Source organism: Prionailurus viverrinus, chromosome C1 (assembly GCF_022837055.1).
Source record: "Prionailurus viverrinus isolate Anna chromosome C1, UM_Priviv_1.0, whole genome shotgun sequence".
NCBI lineage: Eukaryota > Metazoa > Chordata > Mammalia > Carnivora > Felidae > Prionailurus > Prionailurus viverrinus.
Window position 1 is genome coordinate 114,025,255 of NC_062568.1, and position 23,024 is coordinate 114,048,278.

Here is a 23,024-nt window from a genome sequence, read left to right on the forward strand (position 1 = left end):
GAGAGAAAAAAATTACAAAACATATGTCGTCTCTTATCATAATGTCAGACTTACCCAGAATTCCTCCATGTGGCTTCTGACTTTCCCGCCATAGTAACCAGGCCAATGCCTGCTTCTGGTGCAGTAGCAAAGGGACCTAATAGAGGTAAGAATCAAAAGCTGAGTACAAATTCCTCATGAGGGGCTGGATCCTGACTACATGGACTCCATGCTCTCCAATTCTCGTGTCTGGAAGTGATCCTCCCAATATCCTAGCTGTCACGGGGCTGCTCACTGCTCCTCGGATGTCCCCGAGTCCGCCTCTGACCTAGGGGGACCATATGTCCTGGTGTGCCTAGGACAGACTTGCACCACCAGCCAGCATGTCTATCAAGAGCGTCTATCAAGAGCGTCCCCTACCCCCTCAAGGGAGAGTCTTGGTGTGTCTGCTTTGATCGCCAGGCAGTTTCTACTGCTTGCTGCCAAGACCTCTGACTGGCCACCTTCCTTTCACTGACGAAGCCATTTCGATGGCTCTTCCTTATTTTCCTTTAAACGTGAGTCTCCACTCTGTAGGCAATGTCCCAATCTACACTGTGAGTCCTAAATTTCAACAGCCCTGTGACTGACACCCCCTTCCAGTCTTTTCTCACTCCACTTTATCCTGTGCTCTGCCACAACAACAATCTTCAGAAAACGCCTCGCTCAAAATTCTACAGTGATTCCGTCATTTCTCTTGAGCCGCTTCCCTATGCCAGGCTGCATGGCCAGGGCTGCCCCGCTCAGTAGCGCCACCTGCTGCCCTCGCTCTTCACTTGTTAATAACTGAGCTCCGTATCTCCTCTCTGATGGAGCCTTCGGCTTATACCCTCTCGGTAATCTTTAGCCTGCAACTTCTTTAAGGCACGGAATAGGCAGGCAACGAAGAGTTCTTTACCTAGAGTGACTTCTCCTTATTTTGATTCCTCTGTATGCTGCATACTGTCTGCGGTCCCTTACAATGCACACTGTACCTCTGTTCTTGCATCATTTTCTGGCTGGCTTATAGCTATTGCATGTGCACTCCCCCCAACTAGTTCCCTAAGAGCGCAATTCCTTCGCATCCTCGTGGCACCCAGTGAAGCTCCGTAAACGGATCTTTTACTGCTATAGACTTCTATAATTTTATGGCTTTAGGGAAAAAAACTATTTTTTTTCTCCTCACTGCTTAGCAGGAGGAGAAAATACAAGAGAAGCCACGGAAGCGTTATCCGTAGGAAAGATCCACCAGGACGGCACTCTGCCGGGCAGAGACCCAGGGTCTGTGGGTGCAGGGACACTCCGCGCCAGGAATCTTCCCCGGCTCACCTTCAGCCCGGGGGGATCCTCTGCCAAAGCTGTCTCGGCAGGCCGCGACTCCAGTGACTGATGTAGCTCGTCAATGGCTTTACTTATGATTTTCCACACTGCGTGAGGGCCATCTGGTTTGGGAGGGCCTGGGGACAAACAGGCGTTCACTCAAGGTATCACAAGTATTTCACCCCGGCAATTCGTGGTTCGCCAGATAATCAATCTGCACGGACTACAGATTCTTGCCTCTCAATTCTCCTGGCCTCCCAGGCTCCTCGATCCCCATTTTCTGTCTGTTTAATCACACATTCTAATAAAGGGCAAAATAACAGAAAGGATAATAAAGAGGTAACTTGTAATGTTTTGGATGTGTTTCTTTTTCCCCCCAGCTTCAGAGAGGTGGCAGAGGAAAAAATAGTGCCATTGTTATTTCAGGAAGAAAAGATCCTCGGGGCTGGACAAAGAAGGGAAGTCAGCAACAGGGAAGGCCGAGCTAGTGGAAATCTGTGGATATTAATTCGGGCAGAGGGGGAGACAGCCCCTGACATGCGTGTCACATGCTGACCGCCCTGAGCCAGGCGGTATTAGCTCCCTCGTCCCACAGGGAACAGCTAGACACGCACCTCAGCTGTTTGCAGTGTCAGGGATGAGGTGTCCCAAATATGGTTTCTAGATAAACGGCAAGCAATTAACCATCTAAACGTTACAATATTTTTAACATTTACAATATTTTTAAACATTACAATATTTTTAAACGATAAACCATTTTAATGGAATGCTTTCCAAAACGTATTATATACTTTCTCACCTTAAGACTCTAACATAATTTCGTTTTTGTCCAGGTGACTCAGTCACCATCATGCTCACTGAATGATGCTCTCACAGCAGTGCTCTCAGCCAGGACTGTCCTGCTACTCAAACACATGCATTTTCCGTTCCCTCTTAGACAAGCCTCAACTCGTCTGGCACGGAGCCTATTTCTTACCCTCTGTTAACTACTGCTCCTCGACTTTCTCCCCTTCCTTCCTCTTTCTGCTTCCTTGCTTCTCTCCTTTTCTCTTTCTGTCCCTCTAAAGGTCCTCAGCTGGGAGAAAACTGGCCTTGGCTTTTCCAGTCACTGCCAGCCCACCTAACCAGTGAGCTCATCAGGGCCCAACTCCTGATCCGCAAACCAACCCATCTTAGGACATATCTGAGGCTCTACTGGCATCGTTATTTGCGGTTACTTCTGAATCACTGTTTTCTGGAAAGTTTAGGACAGAAGCACTAATTTAAATAGGGTGGCACTGCTCTCGGTGGCTCTTTGGTCATCAGCTTGACTCACGTCGCTCCTCTCCCCTGCCTTAACACGCACACAGGAGTGCAAATGTGCCCGCTGGTCTGCCTACCTCGTGGTGGCGTGGGTTTGAGTTTTCACTTACATTTACCAGATGATTCCCATGTGCCGGCCACTGCGTTGACTGATCAAGGCCCGTGAACAAGGCAGGCACAGAAACCTAAACACTGTGGAAAGCCGGCGAGCACCACAGTCTTTATTGTAGGGGCAATTCACAATTTCAGAATGGCTTCTCTCTTCACATGGGCACAGAGACACCTGCTAGGCAGCATTGAACTTGGAGGTGTAGCAATTCACAGCAGGGCCAGGCCCTGGGATCTTACCTCCATAGCACCCGCTGGATCCCCCAGCAGCTAGCGGGCAGACGGCCTTCAGTCCTTGAGAACCCAGAGGCTGCAGTCCCTGATCCTGCAGGGGTAGGGGAGGCACCAAGCGAGGGAGGTCAGTGGCGGTTTTGGTGAGGTTTCTCTGCTGTGGTACTTGAGTGTCACTCTTCTCATTAGTGTCTGTTCAAAAACAAAACAAGGAAAGAATAGGCTACAGTTGAGGAAAGCAAAGGAATTATCTGTGTGGGAGGAGGTCAGGAGAGGGTGGGACCACTTCTATTCCCATGAGCTGGGAAGACCTCAAGGGCACAGCATTGAAAGTCTCTTAACCAATGGAATGAGCGGAGTCCACAGGCAATGCAGGAAGTTTTTCTAAATCACAAGTGTAATTCTGAAAAGCTCAGAAGTAGATCATCAAAAGGAGCAGTGAATCAATCAGTGTCTTCTTTATCAAAAGGGCTTCTCGAATGTCTCTTGTAAAGTTCACGCAAACCCTGAGTTCTGGGGCACAGCCCATCTCACCTGGCTCTGGGGAGAGGGCAAGAGCTCCCAGGGCTTCCTCCAACTCCCGGATCTGCTTAAGCAACTTCTGACCCTTGTCTGGAAGAGCCTGGAGGTTCACGGATTTCAGTGTGCTCTGAAAAACACCTCCTATAAGATCCTCTCTTCTCCAGTTGTTAGAAAAACAGTTTCAAATTAAAGTACCCTAAAATGTGAAAACTGAAATTATGGTCCATTAAGTGTATGTGTGAAAACCATGTTTTTTTTTGTTTTTTGGGGGCTTTTGTTTTTTTTAAACCCAGCTGATCTACTGACCCTGAAAATATAAGCCTAGGCAAAGACAAACTAACCACCTGCAAAACCTTTGTCCTATTAACCTATCCGACTGGTTTGCGGCCCACAGAAAGCAATGCTCTGACCTTAGAAACAAAGCACACGGGTGGCATCTGGGTGGTGCAGTCGGTTAAGCGTCTCCTAAATCTCAGCTAAGGTCATGATCTCAGTTTGTGAGTTTGAGCCCCACATCAGGTTCTGTGCTGATGGCATGGAGCCTGCTTGGGAGTCTGTCTCTCCTTCTCTCTGCCCCTCCCCACTAAGCAGGTGCGCACACGCTCGCGCTCTCTCTCTCTCTCAAAATAATAAACTTAAAAAAAATTTTTTTAAACAAAAACAAAAATAAAGCACACGGCAGGTCAGCAGTTACCTTCTTTTGTTTCAGTTGTGTCGTGAGGTACACACGTTGGGCTGCCGGGTCTGAAGGTTCTACCTTCTTGGAAACTCCTGAGGCGGCAGATGTGTTTCTTTCCATGCTCTGACCAGGGAATGAAAGGCAGTTCTCATTCTGTGAGTCCAGAGTCAAGTCAAAGAGCAAGGGAGGCTTCGGGGAAACAGCAGTACCTTGCCCACGGTCACCGTGGCTGGAGCCCGCTTCTGGGCCCTCTCCCAGGGGGCGCCACGCAGCGGCTGGTGCGCACTGTGCAGACGGTCCTTGTGGGGCAGGCACATCCCGAGGCTCCGAGTGATCGGACTGCGTGCTTGGGTCACCCCCTGCCTTTGCTTCTCTGGCCTCCCGGCTCTTGGAGTGCTCTTTGTTGAGGCGGGCCCCTGTCTGGGGCTTGATTGTTGGGTTCTGACCATGAGTAATTCCAGGCAAAGGCTTGGGTTCCTTTTCCCTCAGAGGCTCTGATGTTTTTTGGACATGATGACTCTCAACATTTGATTTCTCCTGAAGAGATCCGGACGGTTTTCTCAGTTCATTGCCGTGGCCCTGTTTGGATTCAACCCCAGAAAGGTCTCTTCTGTGCGTCCCTTTGCTCTCCTTTGCTTCACATTGAAACTCTTTCTCCACTCCATGCTTCTCTTGACCTGCAGCTTGTTTTTTCTTTACCTCCAGGCCAGAGGAAAGATCTTTCTTCATCCAGCAGTTGGATTCAGCCTTCCATTCCTTCTTTGGATCCAAGAACACATCTCCTTTTTCCTTTTGATTCCTGTCAGCCATCTTTTTCTCACCTTCACCTTTGGTGAACTGTTTCCAGAGAGACGGTTCTTGATTCTTGTCAAGTACCTTGAACGGGTTTCTCTGCTGGTTGGAAGGATAATGAAGTGGCTCAGAGGCGCTCTCACACTTGTGGGTTACAGGATGTTCTTTGGAACCGGGCTCCTAAAAGACAAAATAATCTTCATATAAAACATCAATGCAAGCTTTCTATCTAGAATGCCTTCCCCCCCACCACCCCGGAGGAAATGGAAACAGTAGTCCAGTATTTCTGAACATTCCTGGGACCATTTCTGCCTCTAGGAAAGACCATGTGGCTAACTCAGAGAGTATTAGTTTCTGAACAGAACTTCCAACACTCGGTTCCTTCTCTGATCATGACCACTGCTTTCCCAGGCTTCAAGGACAAGCAGTGACCAAATCAAGTGCTTCTGCAATTGTAATAGCCACATTGTATACCTCTCATGAAAAACTATTCTCTTGGATGAACCTATCCCCAAACCTACACAATACCCTCAGCTTGCTTTGAGTCTGGCTTTAGGAAGGTTTCATTGTGCGAGTCTAGGGTTACAAGTTCAAGCTACACCTCCACCAATGAAAGTGTGGCTGCCTCCCTGGCCTAGCCCCTCAGGCACCAGGCATCTGTGAGTCTCTCATGTGCCAGGAGCTTATGAATCACACCCCATTTATACCAACATCAAGGAGTCAGCAGTCCATAAAAAGATGCTGAAGTTAGTCAGGTGAATCCAAAATTTTCCCTAGAGAAAACAGTGACTACAATTAAAACCTCGGAAAATATTTAAGTGAAATAGGAGGCAAATCATTAAATCTTCACTATAACCAAATAGTCCTTTGAATTAAAAGACCTGACATGGCCCACGCTGCTTAAAGAAAAGATCTTTCAGGGACAGTATGATGGAGACAAACCAGTTTATACCGGACTTCAAAGTCTTTTCAGGCAACACTGCAGATTAAACAGTCTTAACGAAGCAGGTCTGAAGACAGGAATAATTCCTACCTGCCATGGGATACTTCCGCACCACTGCTTCCCTGCTGCCTTACTTCTAACGCACTGGAAGAACAATCTAGTGAAGTACAAAACACAAATAATCAAGGCTGTGAAAATCCATTAAAACGAGATACATTTAGTTTTCATCCAAGAAAACATCTTGCAACTTCTTGACACCAGTTTTGAAAGGTCACTTGAAGCCAGTGACTCTTAGATTTATATTTAAAAATTCTCTACTGCACAGGATCTTTCTTCATAAGGGATACGAAGTGAAAGACTAGAGATGTCATGGAAACCAAGACATGTACTGGTTTGTTCTTTTTACTCTGTAAAGGATGACTAAAATGGAAACATGATCAGTGGTGGCTGTTAAAATCAGAAAAAGAGAGACAATCAAATCCCCGACAGGAAACGATAATACCGCTTATAAAGTAAAACAAAATCTAGCCAACCAAAACAAACACGAACTACCCTGGATCTGGCCAAGCCCCTAGATTCAATTATCAATTTACTGGAAACACAGACAACAGACGAATGCACGGATCGAGGCCACAGGGATGTGATCTGGAAAACCTTGACAGGAGGAAATGCTCTGTGACAAACAATTGTATTCTTTCAACAAATAAATGACAAGGGAGGGACAAAATGGAGAGAAAACTTAAGAGACTTAAAAGACACATAAATCAATTGCAACCTGTGAACCTTATTCATTGATTTAAACAAACAAAAACTATTAAAATTAACTACTTGTCACCTATGAAGCGACAGGAAATCTGCACTCCAACTGGTTAAAAAGAAAGAGAGAAAGTCCCTATCTTTTAGAGCTAGATACTGAAACACGTGCAGAAGAAATGTTATCTGGGATCTGTTCCAAAATATGGCGAGAGCTGGAGGGTAGAGTGGGTAGAGTTGGTAACTGCTGAAGTTCACATGCTGCATTATTCTATCTTGCCTACTTTTGTGTATGTTTGCAATCACCCATGAAAAAAAAAGATCATATTCAGACATACATCCAAATACAAGACCGTCCCTGTACAAGTAAACCCAGCCTTCACACCCACTGCACAGAAATGGCCACGCTACTCCGTTAGCAAGCAAACCACGCATACGCTCTCCAGCCCCCAGATTTTGCGTGCACATCTCCCTCCATCCAAAAGATGTCCTCTTTATCCCTATTTGCCCACTGCTTCCCCCATCACCAGCTGTCAAAGTCCTGTATGTCCCTCCATGTCGGCTTCAAGCCATGCCTCCTTCGCAAGGTCTTCCCACATTCCCTTCCCTGCTCATCCACTGTGCTGCTTCTGGATTTCTGCTGTATTTAGTTGTATTACACTTGTGTCTGCCTGTCTGCATGACTGTACCTTCAGTGACTGGAAGGCTATAATCCTATATGATCTCTTTATTCCCAACTATGCCTTGCCTTTTGTACAGAATTGTTAAGTATTGCTGAATTAAATAGAACCAACTCATTTTTTCCTTCCCCAAAATGATTCCTCAAAAACATTTAATCTGTTAAATAAGCTCTTTCAAATAGAATTTTACCTAATTGTTCAACTAGGTAATAAACTCACTCAATAAAATGGCCATGTAAAGGAGCCTGTCATGGTACCCCATCTGCCCAGTTCACATTCCTCCCAAGTATCTGTTCCTATTAGTTTTCTGTTTGCCTCTCCAGAGATTTGTAAATGTATATTCAGATCAACATAAATATATAAATCTTAATTTCCTTTTCCACACAAATGGATAGCATAGTATACATACTCTAAATACCTTGTTTTAAAAAAATTTTTTTTTCAACGTTTATTTTATTTTTTTGGGACAGAGAGAGACAGAGCATGAACGGGGGAGGGGCAGAGAGAGAGGGAAACACAGAATCAGAAACAGGCTCCAGGCTCTGAGCCATCAGCCCAGAGCCCGACGCGGGGCTCAAACTCACGGACCGCGAGATCGTGACCTGGCTGAAGTCGGACGCTTAACCGACTGCGCCACCCAGGCGCCCCTCTAAATACCTTGTTTTTAACAATATCGTCAAGATTCTCCAGAATATATACATAAGGTGTTCTTATTATGTAATACATGTATAATATATATTATATAATATATGTAAGCAATATACAATTTTTATACATAATTTTTCTTTTTTACAACTGCACAGTTTTTACACAGCTGCACAATCTCCCACAATTTAGAGTTCCATTATTCATTTAACTAGAACCCTCTTGACAGTTTGGTTGTTTCCAATTCTTTCCTACTAAAAACAATATCACAACAAATAACTTTTTACATGTGTCATTTCACATGCGTCTTAATATATCTGTAGGGTAACTATTTCTCACATTGTGTATTAGGGCCTTCTCTGTTTTTCTTTATCAATTGGCTTGTAGATTTTATTTATTAGCTCTTTTTGCTGTTTTCTAACTCATTAAATACAATTTTTACCTACATTAATCCCTTTTTCTCTCCTTTCTTTCGGTCTAATTTCTTGCTCTTCTTCTAACATCTTAAAATAGTCTTGTGACATACAACAGGAATCGTGACAGTTTGAGTCCTAATTCAAGATGAATCCTGAGCGGGTCTCAATCCCCTGACGTCAATACCTCACCTGGACGTATAAGCAAAGATAGGCCCCAAATGGACAGATATTACATAAAAGTCAAGCTAGAAAGAAAACAGGTCCAGAGGTGCCTGGGTGGCTCAGTCAGTTAAGCGTCTGACTTCAGCTCAGATCTCGCAGTTCATGAGTTCGAGCCCCACATTGGGCTTTGTGCTGACAGCTCAGAGCCTGGAGCCTGCTTCGGATTCTGTGTCTCCCTCTTTCTCTGTCCATCCCCCGCTTGTGCTCTCTCTCTCTCAAAAATAAATAAACATTAAAAATAATTTTTTTAAAGAAAATAGGTCAGCCCCTCCCATAAAAACTCACAATTTTCCCATTCAAGCTCACAATTTAAAAAAAATAACAAAAAACCCATAGTGGTCTTTTTAGTTTTTCTCACTGAAACAGGATAATTACATAATTGAACTATGTATAATACTATGTAAAATACAACTATGTAAAAAAAAAAAACTATGTAAAATACAACTATGTAAAAATACATAATTGAACTATGTAATAAAATTTATGAAATGTTCTGAATGCACAAAAATTCAAAGTGTTGGCTACTATTAGGCAGGACCATTACTTATCAACGTGAATCAAGAATAAATTGCTGCTAGGGGCGCCTGGGTGGCGCGGTCGGTTGAGCGTCCGACTTCAGCCAGGTCACGATCTCGCGGTCCGTGAGTTCGAGCCCCGCGTCAGGCTCTGGGCTGATGGCTCAGAGCCTGGAGCCTGTTTCCGATTCTGTGTCTCCCTCTCTCTCTGCCCCTCCCCCGTTCATGCTCTGTCTCTCTTTGTTCCAAAAATAAATAAACGTTGAAAAAAAAAAAAGAATAAATTGCTGCTGTGGTTTCAAGTGCATCAAGTACTTGAAATCTTTACTGACAAGAACATTTCATAAATCATATCTATTTTAAAGCCCAAGCCACTGCAGACTTTCAGAAGGGTAGGACTTGGGAGTCCAAAAAGGGGAAAAAAAACAACACACTTACCATGCATCTACTAAGCATTTACTTAGTTCTAGGCATGGTGCTAAAAAAAAATGTTTTTACTTGCATTTTTATTAAAACCTATCTGAATGGGTTTCTCTGTTTTTAGGATAAAAATTTTGTTATGTTTATTAAATTGCAAACAAGGAAAGCAATGGAAATACATTCTCACAGAGAAAGCAAAATTTTTTTATAAACGTTGATTTATTTTTGAGAGAGAGAGAGAGAGAGCGTGCGAGAGAGCGCGCATGCGCGCAAGCAGGGGAGGGGCAGAAGAGAGAGGAGGACAGAGGATCCGAAGCGGGCTCTGTACTGACAGCAGAGAGCCTGACGTGGGGCTTGAACCCACAAACCCCGAGATCACAACCCGAGCCGAAGTCGGATGCTCAACTGACCGGGCCACCCAGGTGCCCCGAGAAAGCAAATATCGACTCCACTATGAAGAGTGTAATTTCTGCAGTATGTCATTTTCCGAGATATAAGTAATAAGCGATACTGATGAACACAGCCAGAGGAGGCCAGACCTCTTCAATGCCTTCTTCTTCACCAGAAGGCAAATCCCCCCCTGGTTCATTATCCAACCCTGGCTTGCACTGTCAGGCACGTTCACTTCAGCTAGGCTGGGATTCTCTCAAGTCTCCAGAGTCATCCTCCCTTGGTTCAAATCCCAGCCCTACTACATAATTAACTCTGAAACCTCAGATACTTCATTTGACTGGCCGCTCTGCCAGTTTCCTTTTCTGTAAAATGGCCAAAACCAAAACAGTACCTACCTCATATGATCACTGTGAAAACCACGCGCATTAATGCATGTAAAGATAAGGTTCAGATCAAAGTCTAACCCGTATTAAGGACTTGTTAAGCAGTAGCAGTCATTAGTTCACTCTCGCTGACCATCTTGCTGTAGCCACACTTCTGTTTCTAGCCCCAAACACTGTCCTTTACTCTATCCAAATTTTAAAGGTCATTCAAGGCCAAGCTCATGTCTCAGTTCCCACACTTCCTCAGTAACTTGCACCAGCCTTGAGCCCCTGCTGTAGATCTTACTGTCACAGAAGCACCTGCACCTGAACACATCCAATTTTGTGCTAACACACACAGATCGTGCTGGGCGCCAACCTTCGTGTGTCTGACTCTTACGCCAATGGTGTCAGAGGCCATTAGGAAGACAGGTTCACTTTTTTGTATGTTCCAGCACTGGAAAAACACGAAGCAGGATTTCTACCTCATTCCTTTACACGAAAATTCAAGATGGAACAAAAACATAAGTGTAAAAAAATGAAACTGGAAAGGTTCTGGGGGAAAAAAGAGAGAGGAATTTTTTTTTTTTTTTTTTTTTTTTTTTTTTTTTTTTTTTTTTTTTTTTTTTTTAATCCTCAAGCGAAGAAGGCTTTTCTCAGTGTGACCTAAAATCCTGGATTTGGTAATTCTGACCCCATAAAAGGTTTTTGCTTTGTTTTTTTAAGATTTTAGTTTTTTAAGTTATCTCTACACCCAACGTGGGGCTCGAACTCACCACCCTGAAACTAAGAGTCGCACACTCTACCGACTGAGTCAGCTAGGTGTCCCATCCACAGACCTGGCCAGAAGAAAGTTTTAAACCTCCGGCTGCGGGAGCCAGTGAGGAGCAGCAGCAGGGCTCTGTGCCGCCCTATGGCCATGGGCCTTGACAAGGGCCACAAGGTGACTTGACTGAGAACTAAGCAAGCTGAGGCACAGCCACCACCGCGGGCGCCTCCCCGAGCACGTGCTCATATGGAACGTGAGGGTGCCTCCCTGAGAACACATGTCCCTATGGGACATGATCCGAGAGGTGTGGGCTTCACCCCACACAAGGGCACGTCACAGAGCCACTCAAGGTCTCCCAAGGACAAGAGTGCTCTCAAGTTCTTCCAGAAAACAGTGGAGACACACATCCATGCCAAGAGGAAGAGAGAGGAGCTGAGCAACGTCCTGGCAGCCAGGAGGAAAGCGGCAGTCAAGAAGGAGTGAACCTCTCCCCTGTGTATGTAATAAGGCCTTTTGGGGCAGGGCGGGGGGGAATTTTAAGCTTCCATATGGTAAAAATACCATTAGCGAAATTATAAGACAAAGGCAAAATGGAAAAAAGTGATTGTGACACATATCACAAAGACTAGTATTCTTCACATGCGAGGGTTCCTTCAAGTGCACAGCACAGGGCCTGACACTGTACAATGGATGCGACGCACAAGCCGTACTAGCTTCACTGAGTGGGACTGCTCACGGGGTGGTGGGACCAGAGGTCCTTCTTCACGGGCCCAGCTCCCATTCAAATTCCTCCCTATCACCCACCCAGATAATCATCACTGGGCTATACCAGCTGTTTGCCCATTTTACCCAATAACCGGCGACACAAAGAATATTTTTTTTAAGTAAAAAAAATTTTATTTTTAATCTTTATTTATTTTTGAGAGAGAGAGACAGAGCGTGAGCGGGGGAGGAGCGGAGAGAGAGGGAGACACAGAATCTGAAGCAGGCTCCAGGCCCCAAGCTGTCAGCACAGAGCCCGACGCGGGGCTCGAACTCACAAACCGTGAGATCACGACCTGAGGCGGGGTCGGACGTTCAACTGACGGAGCCACCCAGGCGCCCCTACACAAAGAATTTTCTAGACACGCAGATTCAATTGTTATTAAAAAATAAAATTTTCTGAACATCCCGCAACAACCAGTTATTTAAAGAACTAAAATTTGTTTTACCTAGATGGTGATAAAAGAATACTTCTAGCTATTTTGATCCTATATCCTTGAGAAGCTAGAAGAGACGTTGGTGGGGGCAGGGGAAGGAGGGGAGGAAACAAGAACTCAGGAAGCTCAATGATGTTGTCCAACGTTTGTAAATCAAGGTATGCCACGTCATTCAAGGCAAGGCAAGAGTTCTTCCTTCAGGTTCTACTGAGTGACTGTTTCTTTATTGCCCATAAACAGAGGGCCAAGGCTGAAGGGCCAGTCAAATGCCGGTTGAGTGGCACCATCTGGTGTTTAAGTAGGAGAACTGCACATAAATGCACCTACCGGCCAAGGTATCAAAAATGGGCTAAGATCTTACCCTCACCTGGGCTTACACCCCCCCCCCCCCCCATTACTCTGCTGCTCCTGTCTCCTAGCTGGGTTAAGCTTTAAACATACCGCCATTAAGTCAAAATGTAAAGTACTTTAAGTTCTGGAAAAGAAACTTTTCTTCTGAAAACTGGGTTTCAGAAGAAAAGGTTACATTCCCTGAGGTCATTTTCCAGAGTACAGGAGTTCTGGCTAAATGCCCTTACTGTCTGCTAAGGAAGTCATCAGCCACCGGCTTACGTACTTCTTTTAAAATTTCCAGCCTGTACTACCTACAGGGGTGCTTGGTTTTTGTTTTTTAAGTCTATTTATTTATTTTGAGAGAGAATGTGTGGGAGGGGCAGAGAGAGAATCCCAAGCAAGTCCCACACCATCAGCATGGAGCCCAACACAGGGCTCGAACCCACAAACTGCAAGACCATGACCTGAGCAAAAACAAGAGGCGGATGCTCAGCTGACTGAGACAACCAGGCGCCCCTGCTTGTTTTTTGTTTTTCAATTTACTGTGTGCTGTATAACTATATTTTATTGTCCTAAAACAATCTTATAAAACCTCCAGTGAGTAACTCAGTAATAGTGTTCTAGACTTGGCCTAAAAGAAAAACATTAGCATACCTTACTTTTCTATTTTAAAGTAATGATCAACTCTCAGCCTCATCCACCTAGTATGAAGAATGTGAATGGTAAGCTCTCAAAACTCCATCTTTGGTCTAGACCTTTCTTTGCAGCTAGCTGGTCTCACATATACGTAAGACACAATTAGTCCAAAGCTGTCTGGGTTAGCCACACATCCCAACCTAACAACCATTTACTGAGCACTGACAGTGAGCCAAACGCCAGACTATGTACATCACACATAGGACCTCACTGAATCCTCACAAGCCAGGGGAGTCGGGACTGCCATGATCACTGTTCCTGATGAGGAAATGGGGAAGAAAAGCACATGCTTAAATGCCTACCAAAACACTGTCTTACTGATTTCCTTTCGGCAAGTTTTCTGCAATCTGGGCGCACCTAACTCCACCGCCAATGCCTCAATCCAAGCACACCTTTCACTTAGAGACTAAAGTCGGTGCAGCTAGAAATCAGCCAGACCTAGGTCTGAATCCCAGCAATGCCACTTCACAACCATGGGACATCAGATTCCTTTTCTAACCTCCCTAAATGTTGGCGGCCTCATCCACCTACCACAGAAGATTCTATGGTAGGAAGAGATAAAGACTATGCCATTTAGTAGACATTCAATAGCAGTTCTATTTCAGCAGTCCCCTTGCCTCCACCACTTTCCTTTTTAACCAACCCTCTTCGGAGTTCCTCCTTAATTAATGCAAATTGGACCCAAAATTCTTCAGTGGCTTCCTACAACCTAAACAGTATTCCCATAAGGTAGGGGGCCCTCAGCAGTATGTAAATGGTTTTAGATGTCAGGACATCCTGACTTCACGCCCTAGAGGCTTACCAGCCCCACTGTACTACCAAAAAAACATTCCAAAAGTGAAAAAATTTTAAATTCCATTTATAATAGCATCAAAAGCATAACACTCTCTGAGGACTAAATTTAACAAAAAGGGTATAGTACTCTGTAATAAAAACTATTCAACAATGCTGAAAAAAAAATTTTAAAGCATAAATACACCATGCTCATAGATCAGAAAATCAATATTAATGCAGTTCTCTCCAGAATGATCTATACAGATTCAGTGTAATACCAACAAAGTTTTCTAAGGAAATTTAGAAGTTGATACAACTTTTTATATGCAAAGGACCTAGAATTGCCAATCTTGAAAAAGATGAATGCTGGAACACTCACATGATCTCATCTGAATGTGTGGGGGTGGGGAAAAGGGCCAACAGACGGGCAAGTTCAAAAATAGACTCAGAACATGGTAGTCACTGATTTTTTTTTTTTTTTTTTTTTACAAGTGCCAAGCATTTCCACAGGGGCGGCAAAGTCTTCCAAATGTTGCTGAACCAACCAAATAATACTCATTCAGTAATATAAGGAAAAGTAAATGAAATACTCTTATCTCATAAGATACCCAAAATTAATTTGAAGTAGATCACAGACTAAACAGAAAAGCCATTAAGAAAAAAAAAAAATGAAAACAAAAACAAAAACTATAAAACCTCTAGAAGAAACCACTGGAGAAATTTGTGCAAGGATTTCTAAGAGAGAAACAAAAAGCACAAAGGATAAAAATATAATAAACTGGACCTTTTATGGGGCGCCTGGGTGGCTCAGTCGGTTGAGCATCCGACTTCAGCTCAGGTCATGATCCCAAGGTTTATGAGTTCGAGCCCTGCACCGGGTTCTCTGCTGACAGATCAGAGCCCGGAGCCTGCTTTGTATTCTGTGTCTCCCTCTCTTTCTGCTACTCCCCCATTCATGCTTGGTTTCTTTCTTTTTCTCTCTCAAACATAAACATTAAAAATAAATAAATACATACATACATACATAAATACCAGACTTTATAAAAATTTAAAACTTCTGCTTTTCCAGAGAGTTAGAAAAATGAAAACCAGTGACTCAGAGAAAATACTCATTATATATGTATTTACCATAGAACTTATATAGGGAATATACAAAGACCTCTTCCAATTCAGTGATAAAAAGACAAAGGGCACAGTTTTTAAAATAGGCAAAAATCCCCCACAGTTACACTTCACTGTTTCATTTCTGTTAACGTTCCTGAAATGACAAATTTTAGAAATGGAGATCAGATTCCTGGTTGCCAGAGGTGAGGCGGAGGGAGTGGGAAGCAGGGCGGGGGTATAAAGGGGCAGTGGGAGGAATGGAGTGGTGACAGAGCTGTTCCGTATCCTGGCTGTGGTAGTGCATACTCATAACCACTCGTGCTAAACTATATAGAACGAAATCTAAACACACACACATCAGTACAAGGGAAACTATCTTCCCAAATAAGAACAGCGGACTGAGTCAATATCCTAGTTGCCACATTACATACTGTTTATATACACTGTGCAAAATGTTGCCATTAGGTAAGGTCTACAGAGATCCCTTAGGTTCTATTTGTTATAAGCACATGAGAATCTACAACCACCTCAATAAACTTTTCAATTAAAAAAGTGAGCAAAAGATTTAAACAGACACGTCACCAAAGAAAAATATAGGGATAAGAAACAAACCCAAGAAACTGTGATATTCACAAAATGGAATTCAACTCAGCAATGATGTACAGACCCCGTTTCAGATACTGTTACATAAAAGCCAGACGCTGCAGAATGAACCAAACCAGTGGTGGCACTTAATGGGGTGACAGAAATACTCTATATTTTGACTGAGGCTTGGTCATAAGGATGGTTATATAAATCTCTCAAGCTGAACTGCTGAACACTTAAAATCTATGCAGACTACTGTATACTGTATCCATAATTCAATTAAGAAAAAACAGAGGCACCTGGGTGGCTCAGGTCATGGTCTCGCAGCTCGTGAATTCGAGCCCCACAGCAGGCTCTGCAGACAGCACAGAGCCTGCTTCTAACCCTCTCTGTCCCTCTCTCTGCCCCTCCCCTGCCCTCGCACGGTCTCTCTCTCAAAAATAAACATTAAAGGGGCGCCTGGGTGGCTCAGTTGGTTAAGCGGCCGACTTCAGCTCAGGTCATGATCTCGCAGTCCGTGGGTTCAAGCCCCGCGTCAGGCTCTCTGCTGACAGCTCGGAGCCTGGAGCCTGTTTCAGATTCTGTGTCTCCCTCTCTTTCTGACCCTCTCCCATTCATGCTCTGTCTCTCTCTGTCTCAAAAATAAATAAATTTAAATAAATAAATAAATAAATAAATAAATAAACATTAAAAAAAAAAAAGAAAAAAACAGCAGTACAGGCAATATTCAGATATGTAAAAATTGTGAAGATGGAACTTAAATGCCAATGTTGGGTGTGGCGGGGGGGGGGGCGGAGATCGATCTAGAATACATAAATTCTGAACTGCACAGAATATCATATAAAGACCATCACAGCTGGCCCCTGCCTTCCTGGCCAGCCTCACCTTCTGAAATCTCTACTCGAACACATGCTAAACTATTACCAAACCAAATGCTTGCAATTCCTGATTACTTCCTAACTCTGTATGCTAATGCAGGGTTATCGATCTGTTAAATATGACCCCTTTCCTGCCTCTAGTGAATTTCTACTTTTTTTTCAATACTCATGACCAATATCACCTGCCACCTATATAGACTTCCCTGCTCTACATCTGAGTTTTCGTAAAGAAAAAAAAAAAAAAAGGGAAACTAACATTTATTGAGTGCTTAACATACTTGACACATTTTGCAACATAACTTTCATTCTATTACTAGGACGGAAAAGTTGACAAGTTACTGCAAGTTAGTGACTGTTGGCAGGCTGATGTTACCAGCTACTTAACAGCTAGAAAGGGAGGAAGGCAGAGCAGTTGATTCTGAAACTAACCAGATTCTCAGACTGACCAGGTCCTCAGCAGTGACAGTGACACCTCAGAAGGCATTCAATACATAGAGAAATTCTGTTTGTTAAAAATGATTTCTAAAGAATAGTCCATCCTAGGAAAACACACCTGGCTGTAAATCCGGCGAAGAAACAAAAACTTAGATGTTCATTTTGGACACTTACCTGTATTCTTCCTTGCCCGGAGGCAGGAGCAAACCCTGAAGTGCTACCACACAGTCCTCATGCAATAAACAATGAGAAACAGGAATGCTAGAGGGGGAGGAAAAAAGGAAATTTTGTTTTAGGGGACATCAGAAATTAACATTCTAAAATTAAGTCCTAACTATGGGTTTCATTATTACTTTTTTTAAATGTTTATTTATTTTTGAGAGAGAGAGCATGTGGGTGGAGAAGGGGCAGAGAGAGAGGGAGACACAGAATCTGAAGCAGGCTCCAGGCTCCGAGCTGTCAGCACAGAGCCTGACATGGGGCTTGAACCCACGAAGTGCGAGATCATGACCTGAGCCATAGTCAGACGCTTAACTGATTGAGCCACCCAGGCGCCCCCTAACTACAGGTTTTAAATGTAGGAGTGCACCTATGACCTCCACAGGGTTTGTAGATGCCATACATTTTTACATCTATGTGCCATCCTCTGGGGAAAGGCTCACTCAGCAGCTTTCATTTCTTTCCCCACTTCCCCAAAGATAGGACAACAATAAATACATCTTTTTCCTGACGACTCAAAAGCTTAAAACTATACTGTTGTGCGACCTCTACATTGTGAGAGCCCCCCCCCCCACGCCGCCCCAGAAACGAGTGAATATCAAAGACTAGCTGTGAACTTCTTCCATCATCCCTTTGTCTGTTACAACCTCTTTGCTGCCCCTCAGTGTTGTTCACATGCCTGCTCTAGAAACATGCTCCACTAACCTGCTTCATGCCTGGCATAAGTTTTTAACTCTTCTCTTACAACTTCTTATGAGAGAATGTATATATAACATTTGAGGATAAATAATTTTGAGTGTAGACCTAAAATATACTCTCATAGGGCCTGTGGCACTTGTTTCTTCCTTTGTTTTGCTTATATTCTAGTTCCCCAGACATATTCCAAAGAGATCAAGTTTATCAAATAACTGTCATTCTATTGTACTGCTTTGATAGCAGTGCATCTGTATAAATGGCACTCTACAGAAGGGCTTCTTTTTTTTTTTTTTTTTAAAGACGTTATTTCTAAGTAATCTCTTGAGTTCAGCATGAAGCTTGAACTCAAATCCGGAAACAAAGATTCTCATGCTCCACCAACTCAGCCAGCCAGGTGCCCCAAGAGTATATTTCTTTTAACATAAAACTGAATCTTACGCTACCATTAATGCTTACTTCCTACAAATCTGAATGTGCTTCCATGTTGCATGAAACTTGAGCTAGATCTAGAACCTAAGAAACTCAGTAAAGAAATTAGAAATAAATAGTAAATCACAATGATATGTTGTTGATAGTATACGTGGCTTGTCCGCCCCCGCCTTTTCTTTTTTTTTTTTTAAATGTTTACTTGAGAGTGCGCAAGCCAGGCAGAGGCAGAGAGGGAAAGAGAGAACCCCGCAATGTCAGCACTGAGCCCAACGAGGGACTCCATCCCACGAACCGTGAGATCATGACCTGAGTGGAAATCAAGAGTTGGACACTCAACCTATTAAGCCACACAGGCGCCCCTGGCCTGTCCCTTCTATCTTAAAATTTAACACTTTTTCTCAGAATCATTTCGTATGTAACCAAACTGGATCCCAGTAATTTCTTTCAAATAAAAAGACAACTTATTAGGGAGCCAAGAAAGTATTTTGTCTAAAAGTGTATTTGTCAAATCTGAAAAAGTATACCAATTCCTTCATTTAGTTTCAAAGCCCAACAAAGACATAAATCGTCTAAATCGTGTAAGGGAAACACAGGTTAATACACACATTGAAAAATACCTCATTTTCTAGTATGGATACCCACTTTGTGTCTTATTTCAGAAGGAGAAAATTTATTTTTCTCTACCAAGTTCCGTAGACATCAGGAAAAACGTTTAATGTGATAGTTTAAAAATTCGCATAGGCTGTGGACACTTGGTACTATGTCAAAACATTAACACTTTATGAGAACAGTATTAACTTTTTGCTTCTACCAGAGTGCTGGTAGTATGTATGCGATGAACCATGGGAATCTACCTCAAAAACTAAGAGCACACTCTACACGCTGTATGTTAGCCAGTGTGACAATAAATTATATTTAAAAAATAACTACCAGAGTGCTGAATTAGATACTTGATTTTTTTTTCCAGCGTCAATCCCTAAAGTAACCTGTTTCTTTGGATTGACAATCTCACCCCCTTAAACGCACAGAATCCTATTTTAAAAGGGAGCTGATAATCTGACCACCAGAGTGTTTTAACCTCAAACATTTAAAAACAAGTTCGGCCTAAAAGTAGTGCGAAACAGGGACCAATTATTTTCTACTATGTCTGCATGTCCTCACTTAGCAGGGAGAAGCAATGTCCGAGCAGAAGGCCTGACAAGCGCACAGAAACCCAGAGCTGGATGGGGTGCCTGGGTGGCTCAGTCGGTTAAGCGGCCGACTTCAGCCCGGGTCACGATCTCGCGGTCCGTGAGTTCGAGCCCCGCATCGGGCTCTGTGCTGACAGCTCAGAGCCTGGAGCCTGGTTCCAATTCTGTGTCCCCCTCTCTCTCTGCCCCTCCCCCGTTCATGCTCTGTCTCTCTCTGTCCCCCCAAAAAATAAATAAACGTTGAAAAAAAATTAAAAAAAAAAAAAAAAGAAAGAAACCCAGAGCTGGAAAGGACCAGAAGGTTCCAGATATGGCTGACCCTCCATCTTACAGGAGGGGGAAACAGAGGCCCAGAGGGTGAGTAAGCTGCCTAGGGCTCAACAGCAAGCAGGTAGAGAGCGTCTCCCCAACACGCCACGCTGCCCGGGGATTATCAACCACTTAAAGGGCCCTGGCTGCACACACCAGGGTCCCCACCCTCTCCTAGTGCCTGTGGCGCCGGGCAGAGGGGAGCTGGCGGTGACAGGCAGTCGTGCCCAGCTCGAGACTTACTCGGCTGCCAGCACTAAGCTGCAAGAGTTCGCCGGGCACACGTAGAAGCTCTTTCCTTTGTTGGGACCATCGCGGACGCCAGTCTTGAGAAAGCAGACGGTTCCTGAGGAGAGAAGGATGATAACGATTATGCCACACTAGACTGACAGACTCCCGGAGGAGCCCCTAAAAGATCCGGGCCCCTTACCGTGCTCCGAGCACCTAAGCGCTTCCATGACCACTCCAGTCCCCAATTCCAGAGAGCCGTGCCCCAACGCCTGCTTCCGCCTTTTACTCCGCCCTCCTCTCTCAGGAGCCAATCAGCACCCCGCTTCTGCAGCCTCAACCCCCATAATTCACCGCGCGTGGCCTTCACCCGCCGCCTTCGCGGGAACTCGGCGTTTGAACGGTGGGGCGTGGCTGCAGCTGGCGCGGCTCTTCCAGGTGGGGCTTTCCGCGTTAGGAAGCTTCGATTGGCTGTTGCCGGGAGGGGCAAGGGCAAGGCTGAGGCCGGGGGCGACTCCAGTTTATAGGTGAGACCTAGAGGCGGTCCTAGAGGGAGCGTGCGTTGCAGTTGCAGAGGGGAGCTCTGCAAGGAAGGCTCCCTTCTCCTGGAGGCCGACGGCGCCTGGAGCTTGGCGGTCGTCTCCGAGCCGGGGCCTGGCGCTCGGTCCCTGGGGAGGGTAGGCCCGGAGAAGCTGCCACCGCGGGAGGAGCCTGTGAACCCCTCCAGGGCTGGGGCGAAGTGGGGTGCGGGCTACTACTGGGCGCGTCGTGGGGGACGCAGGCGCGAAGACTTCTGCAACACCCCCCAGTGATCCTTTAAGTGTGCGTGGAGCTTTAGACTTCGCAGGGTGCTCACACGTAGACGTGTCTCTTGACTCGACGGCCTGGTGAGACGGGCATTATACGGAAGGTCCCGAGGTTCCCAGAAGTTTGACTCACCCAAGGTCACAGAATTTGTGAGTGGGTGACCCACCGACAGGTGCCCAGGGGGCTGCCCAGCTGCATCCTGTTGTGTACTGAATGTTCTCTAGGGCCTCTTGGTGCAGGAGCCCTGAGTTGTTAGAGTCCAAGTGGAAACAACAGGAGAGACATAGATTACCTTTGGTGTACTCTGTGTATATTGTTATCGTCAGACTTTTTCCATTAGTATGCTTTTGCATACTAATTAAATATTAGTTAAAAAAATATTGAGAGGTGCCTGGGCGTTCAGTTGGTAAGCCTCCTGACTCTTGATTTTGGCTCAGATCACTAGCTCATGGTTGGTGAGATGGAGCTGGCTCATGGTTGGTGAGATGGAGCTCCGCCTGCGGTCCCTACCCCCCACCCTTCATTGGCGCAGAACCTACTTGGAATCGGTTCCCTCTCCCGCTGCCCCTCCCCTACTTGCGCACGCGCGTGCGCTCTCTCCCTCTCTGTCTCAAAGAAACTTTTAAAAAATCGAGAATGAAGTTAAGTAAAAGAAAGGGAACTGTATTTGAAATGGTAATCAGAACTATGAGTGAGCAGAAAGGGAGGAATAGAAATCAAGAGATGAATTGCCGTAGAGATGGATTCATATTACAGCTATTGAGGACCATATGCCCAGACATATGGTGTGGCACATGCAACTGTTCTTATGGGACAGTTGAACAGAAACTCTGTAATGTCTAGGAAATCTAGGGTATATGATAAATGTAAATGTGGGGGGGGGGAGGGCAGAAGCTTCACAGGAAGGGAGACGGACCTGAGGTATCATTTATTAATGAAACAAGTACTTATTAAATAGCTTTTTGTGTGCCCAGTGTGAACTAGGTGCTAGAGAAAAATAAAACTCATTTTCACGCAAAGTTTGAAACAATTTTTCTAACCACAAGGAGCTTAGTATATGAAGGAGACTGCATTAGCACATATTGAATGAACACTTAAATAATCAAGTAAAATGATATTCAGTGTCAAGATGAGTGGAGTCAATAAACTGCGATTAATTTAATCACAGCCAAATTAAAGAAAAGGAGAATATTTCTTCCATAAATTTGGAATATGCCAGATCAAAATGTTTAAGCTCCAGACAGTTGATAACCATATTTATAAGAGTGAGAAAACAGATAAGGTTGTCCTTGGGTGAGAGGTGGCCATAATACTGGCATAAACTGTAATGAATTCTACAATATATACTTTTCAAAATATATACATACATTCGTGCATGTGTATTAACTTTTATTTTTAATTTATACATTTACTTTATATTCTAATTAGCCTGCAGACCCTGGAGAGAATGTGCTTCATCAACCTCTATTTTGAGTAAAGTTTAGAGTTTTAGTTTGTTTTCCTCTAAAGCTAATTTATTCAAAAGGAGTGCCTAAGCTAAGTTCTAGGGCTAGGTGGTTTATTTTTTATTTTATTTTATTTTATTTTATTTTATTTTATTTTATTTTATTTTTTATGAATATAATTTATTGTCAATTGGCTTACATACAACACCCAGTGCTCATCCCAACAAGTGCCCTTCTCAATGCTCATCATCCGTTTCCCTCTCTCCCCACCCCCCCTCAGTTCTCTGTATTTAAGAGTTTCTTGTGGTTTGCTTCCTTCCCTCTCTGTAACTATTTTTCCCCCTTTCCTTCCCCCCGGTCTTCTGTTAAGTTTCTCAAGATCCACATATGAGTGAAAATATATAATATCTGTCTTTCTCTGAGTGACTTATTTCACTTAGCATAATACTCTCCAGTTCCATCCACGTTGCTGCAAATGGCAGAATTTCATTCTTTCTCATTGCCAAGTAGTATTCCATTGTATATATAAACCACATCTTCTTTATCCATTTGCCAGTTGATGGGCATTTAGGCTCTTTCTATAATTTGGCTATTGTTGAAAGTGCTGCTATAAACAATGGGTTACACT

General features: G+C 44.1%; 1 protein-coding gene and 1 pseudogene across 1 annotated transcript in view; one reads left to right on the forward strand and one right to left on the reverse strand.

Moving 5' to 3' along the window:
• TTF2 (transcription termination factor 2) overlaps positions 1-20,426 on the reverse strand; it is a 42,912-nt gene extending 22,486 nt beyond the window's left edge. Inside the window, exons 1-9 of the mRNA XM_047871191.1 lie at positions 20,347-20,426; positions 20,160-20,262; positions 17,248-17,334; positions 5,985-6,051; positions 4,175-5,131; positions 3,493-3,607; positions 2,968-3,150; positions 1,327-1,454; positions 55-136 (exon numbers count right to left, since the gene is read on the reverse strand). Of these exons, the coding sequence (XP_047727147.1) occupies positions 55-136; positions 1,327-1,454; positions 2,968-3,150; positions 3,493-3,607; positions 4,175-5,131; positions 5,985-6,051; positions 17,248-17,334; positions 20,160-20,262; positions 20,347-20,374 (1,750 nt within the window). The 5' untranslated portion in view covers positions 20,375-20,426. The remainder of the gene's footprint in view (positions 1-54; positions 137-1,326; positions 1,455-2,967; positions 3,151-3,492; positions 3,608-4,174; positions 5,132-5,984; positions 6,052-17,247; positions 17,335-20,159; positions 20,263-20,346) is intronic.
• LOC125172731 (60S ribosomal protein L36-like) lies at positions 11,088-11,573 on the forward strand (annotated as a pseudogene).
• Positions 20,427-23,024: the final 2,598 nt, after the last annotated feature.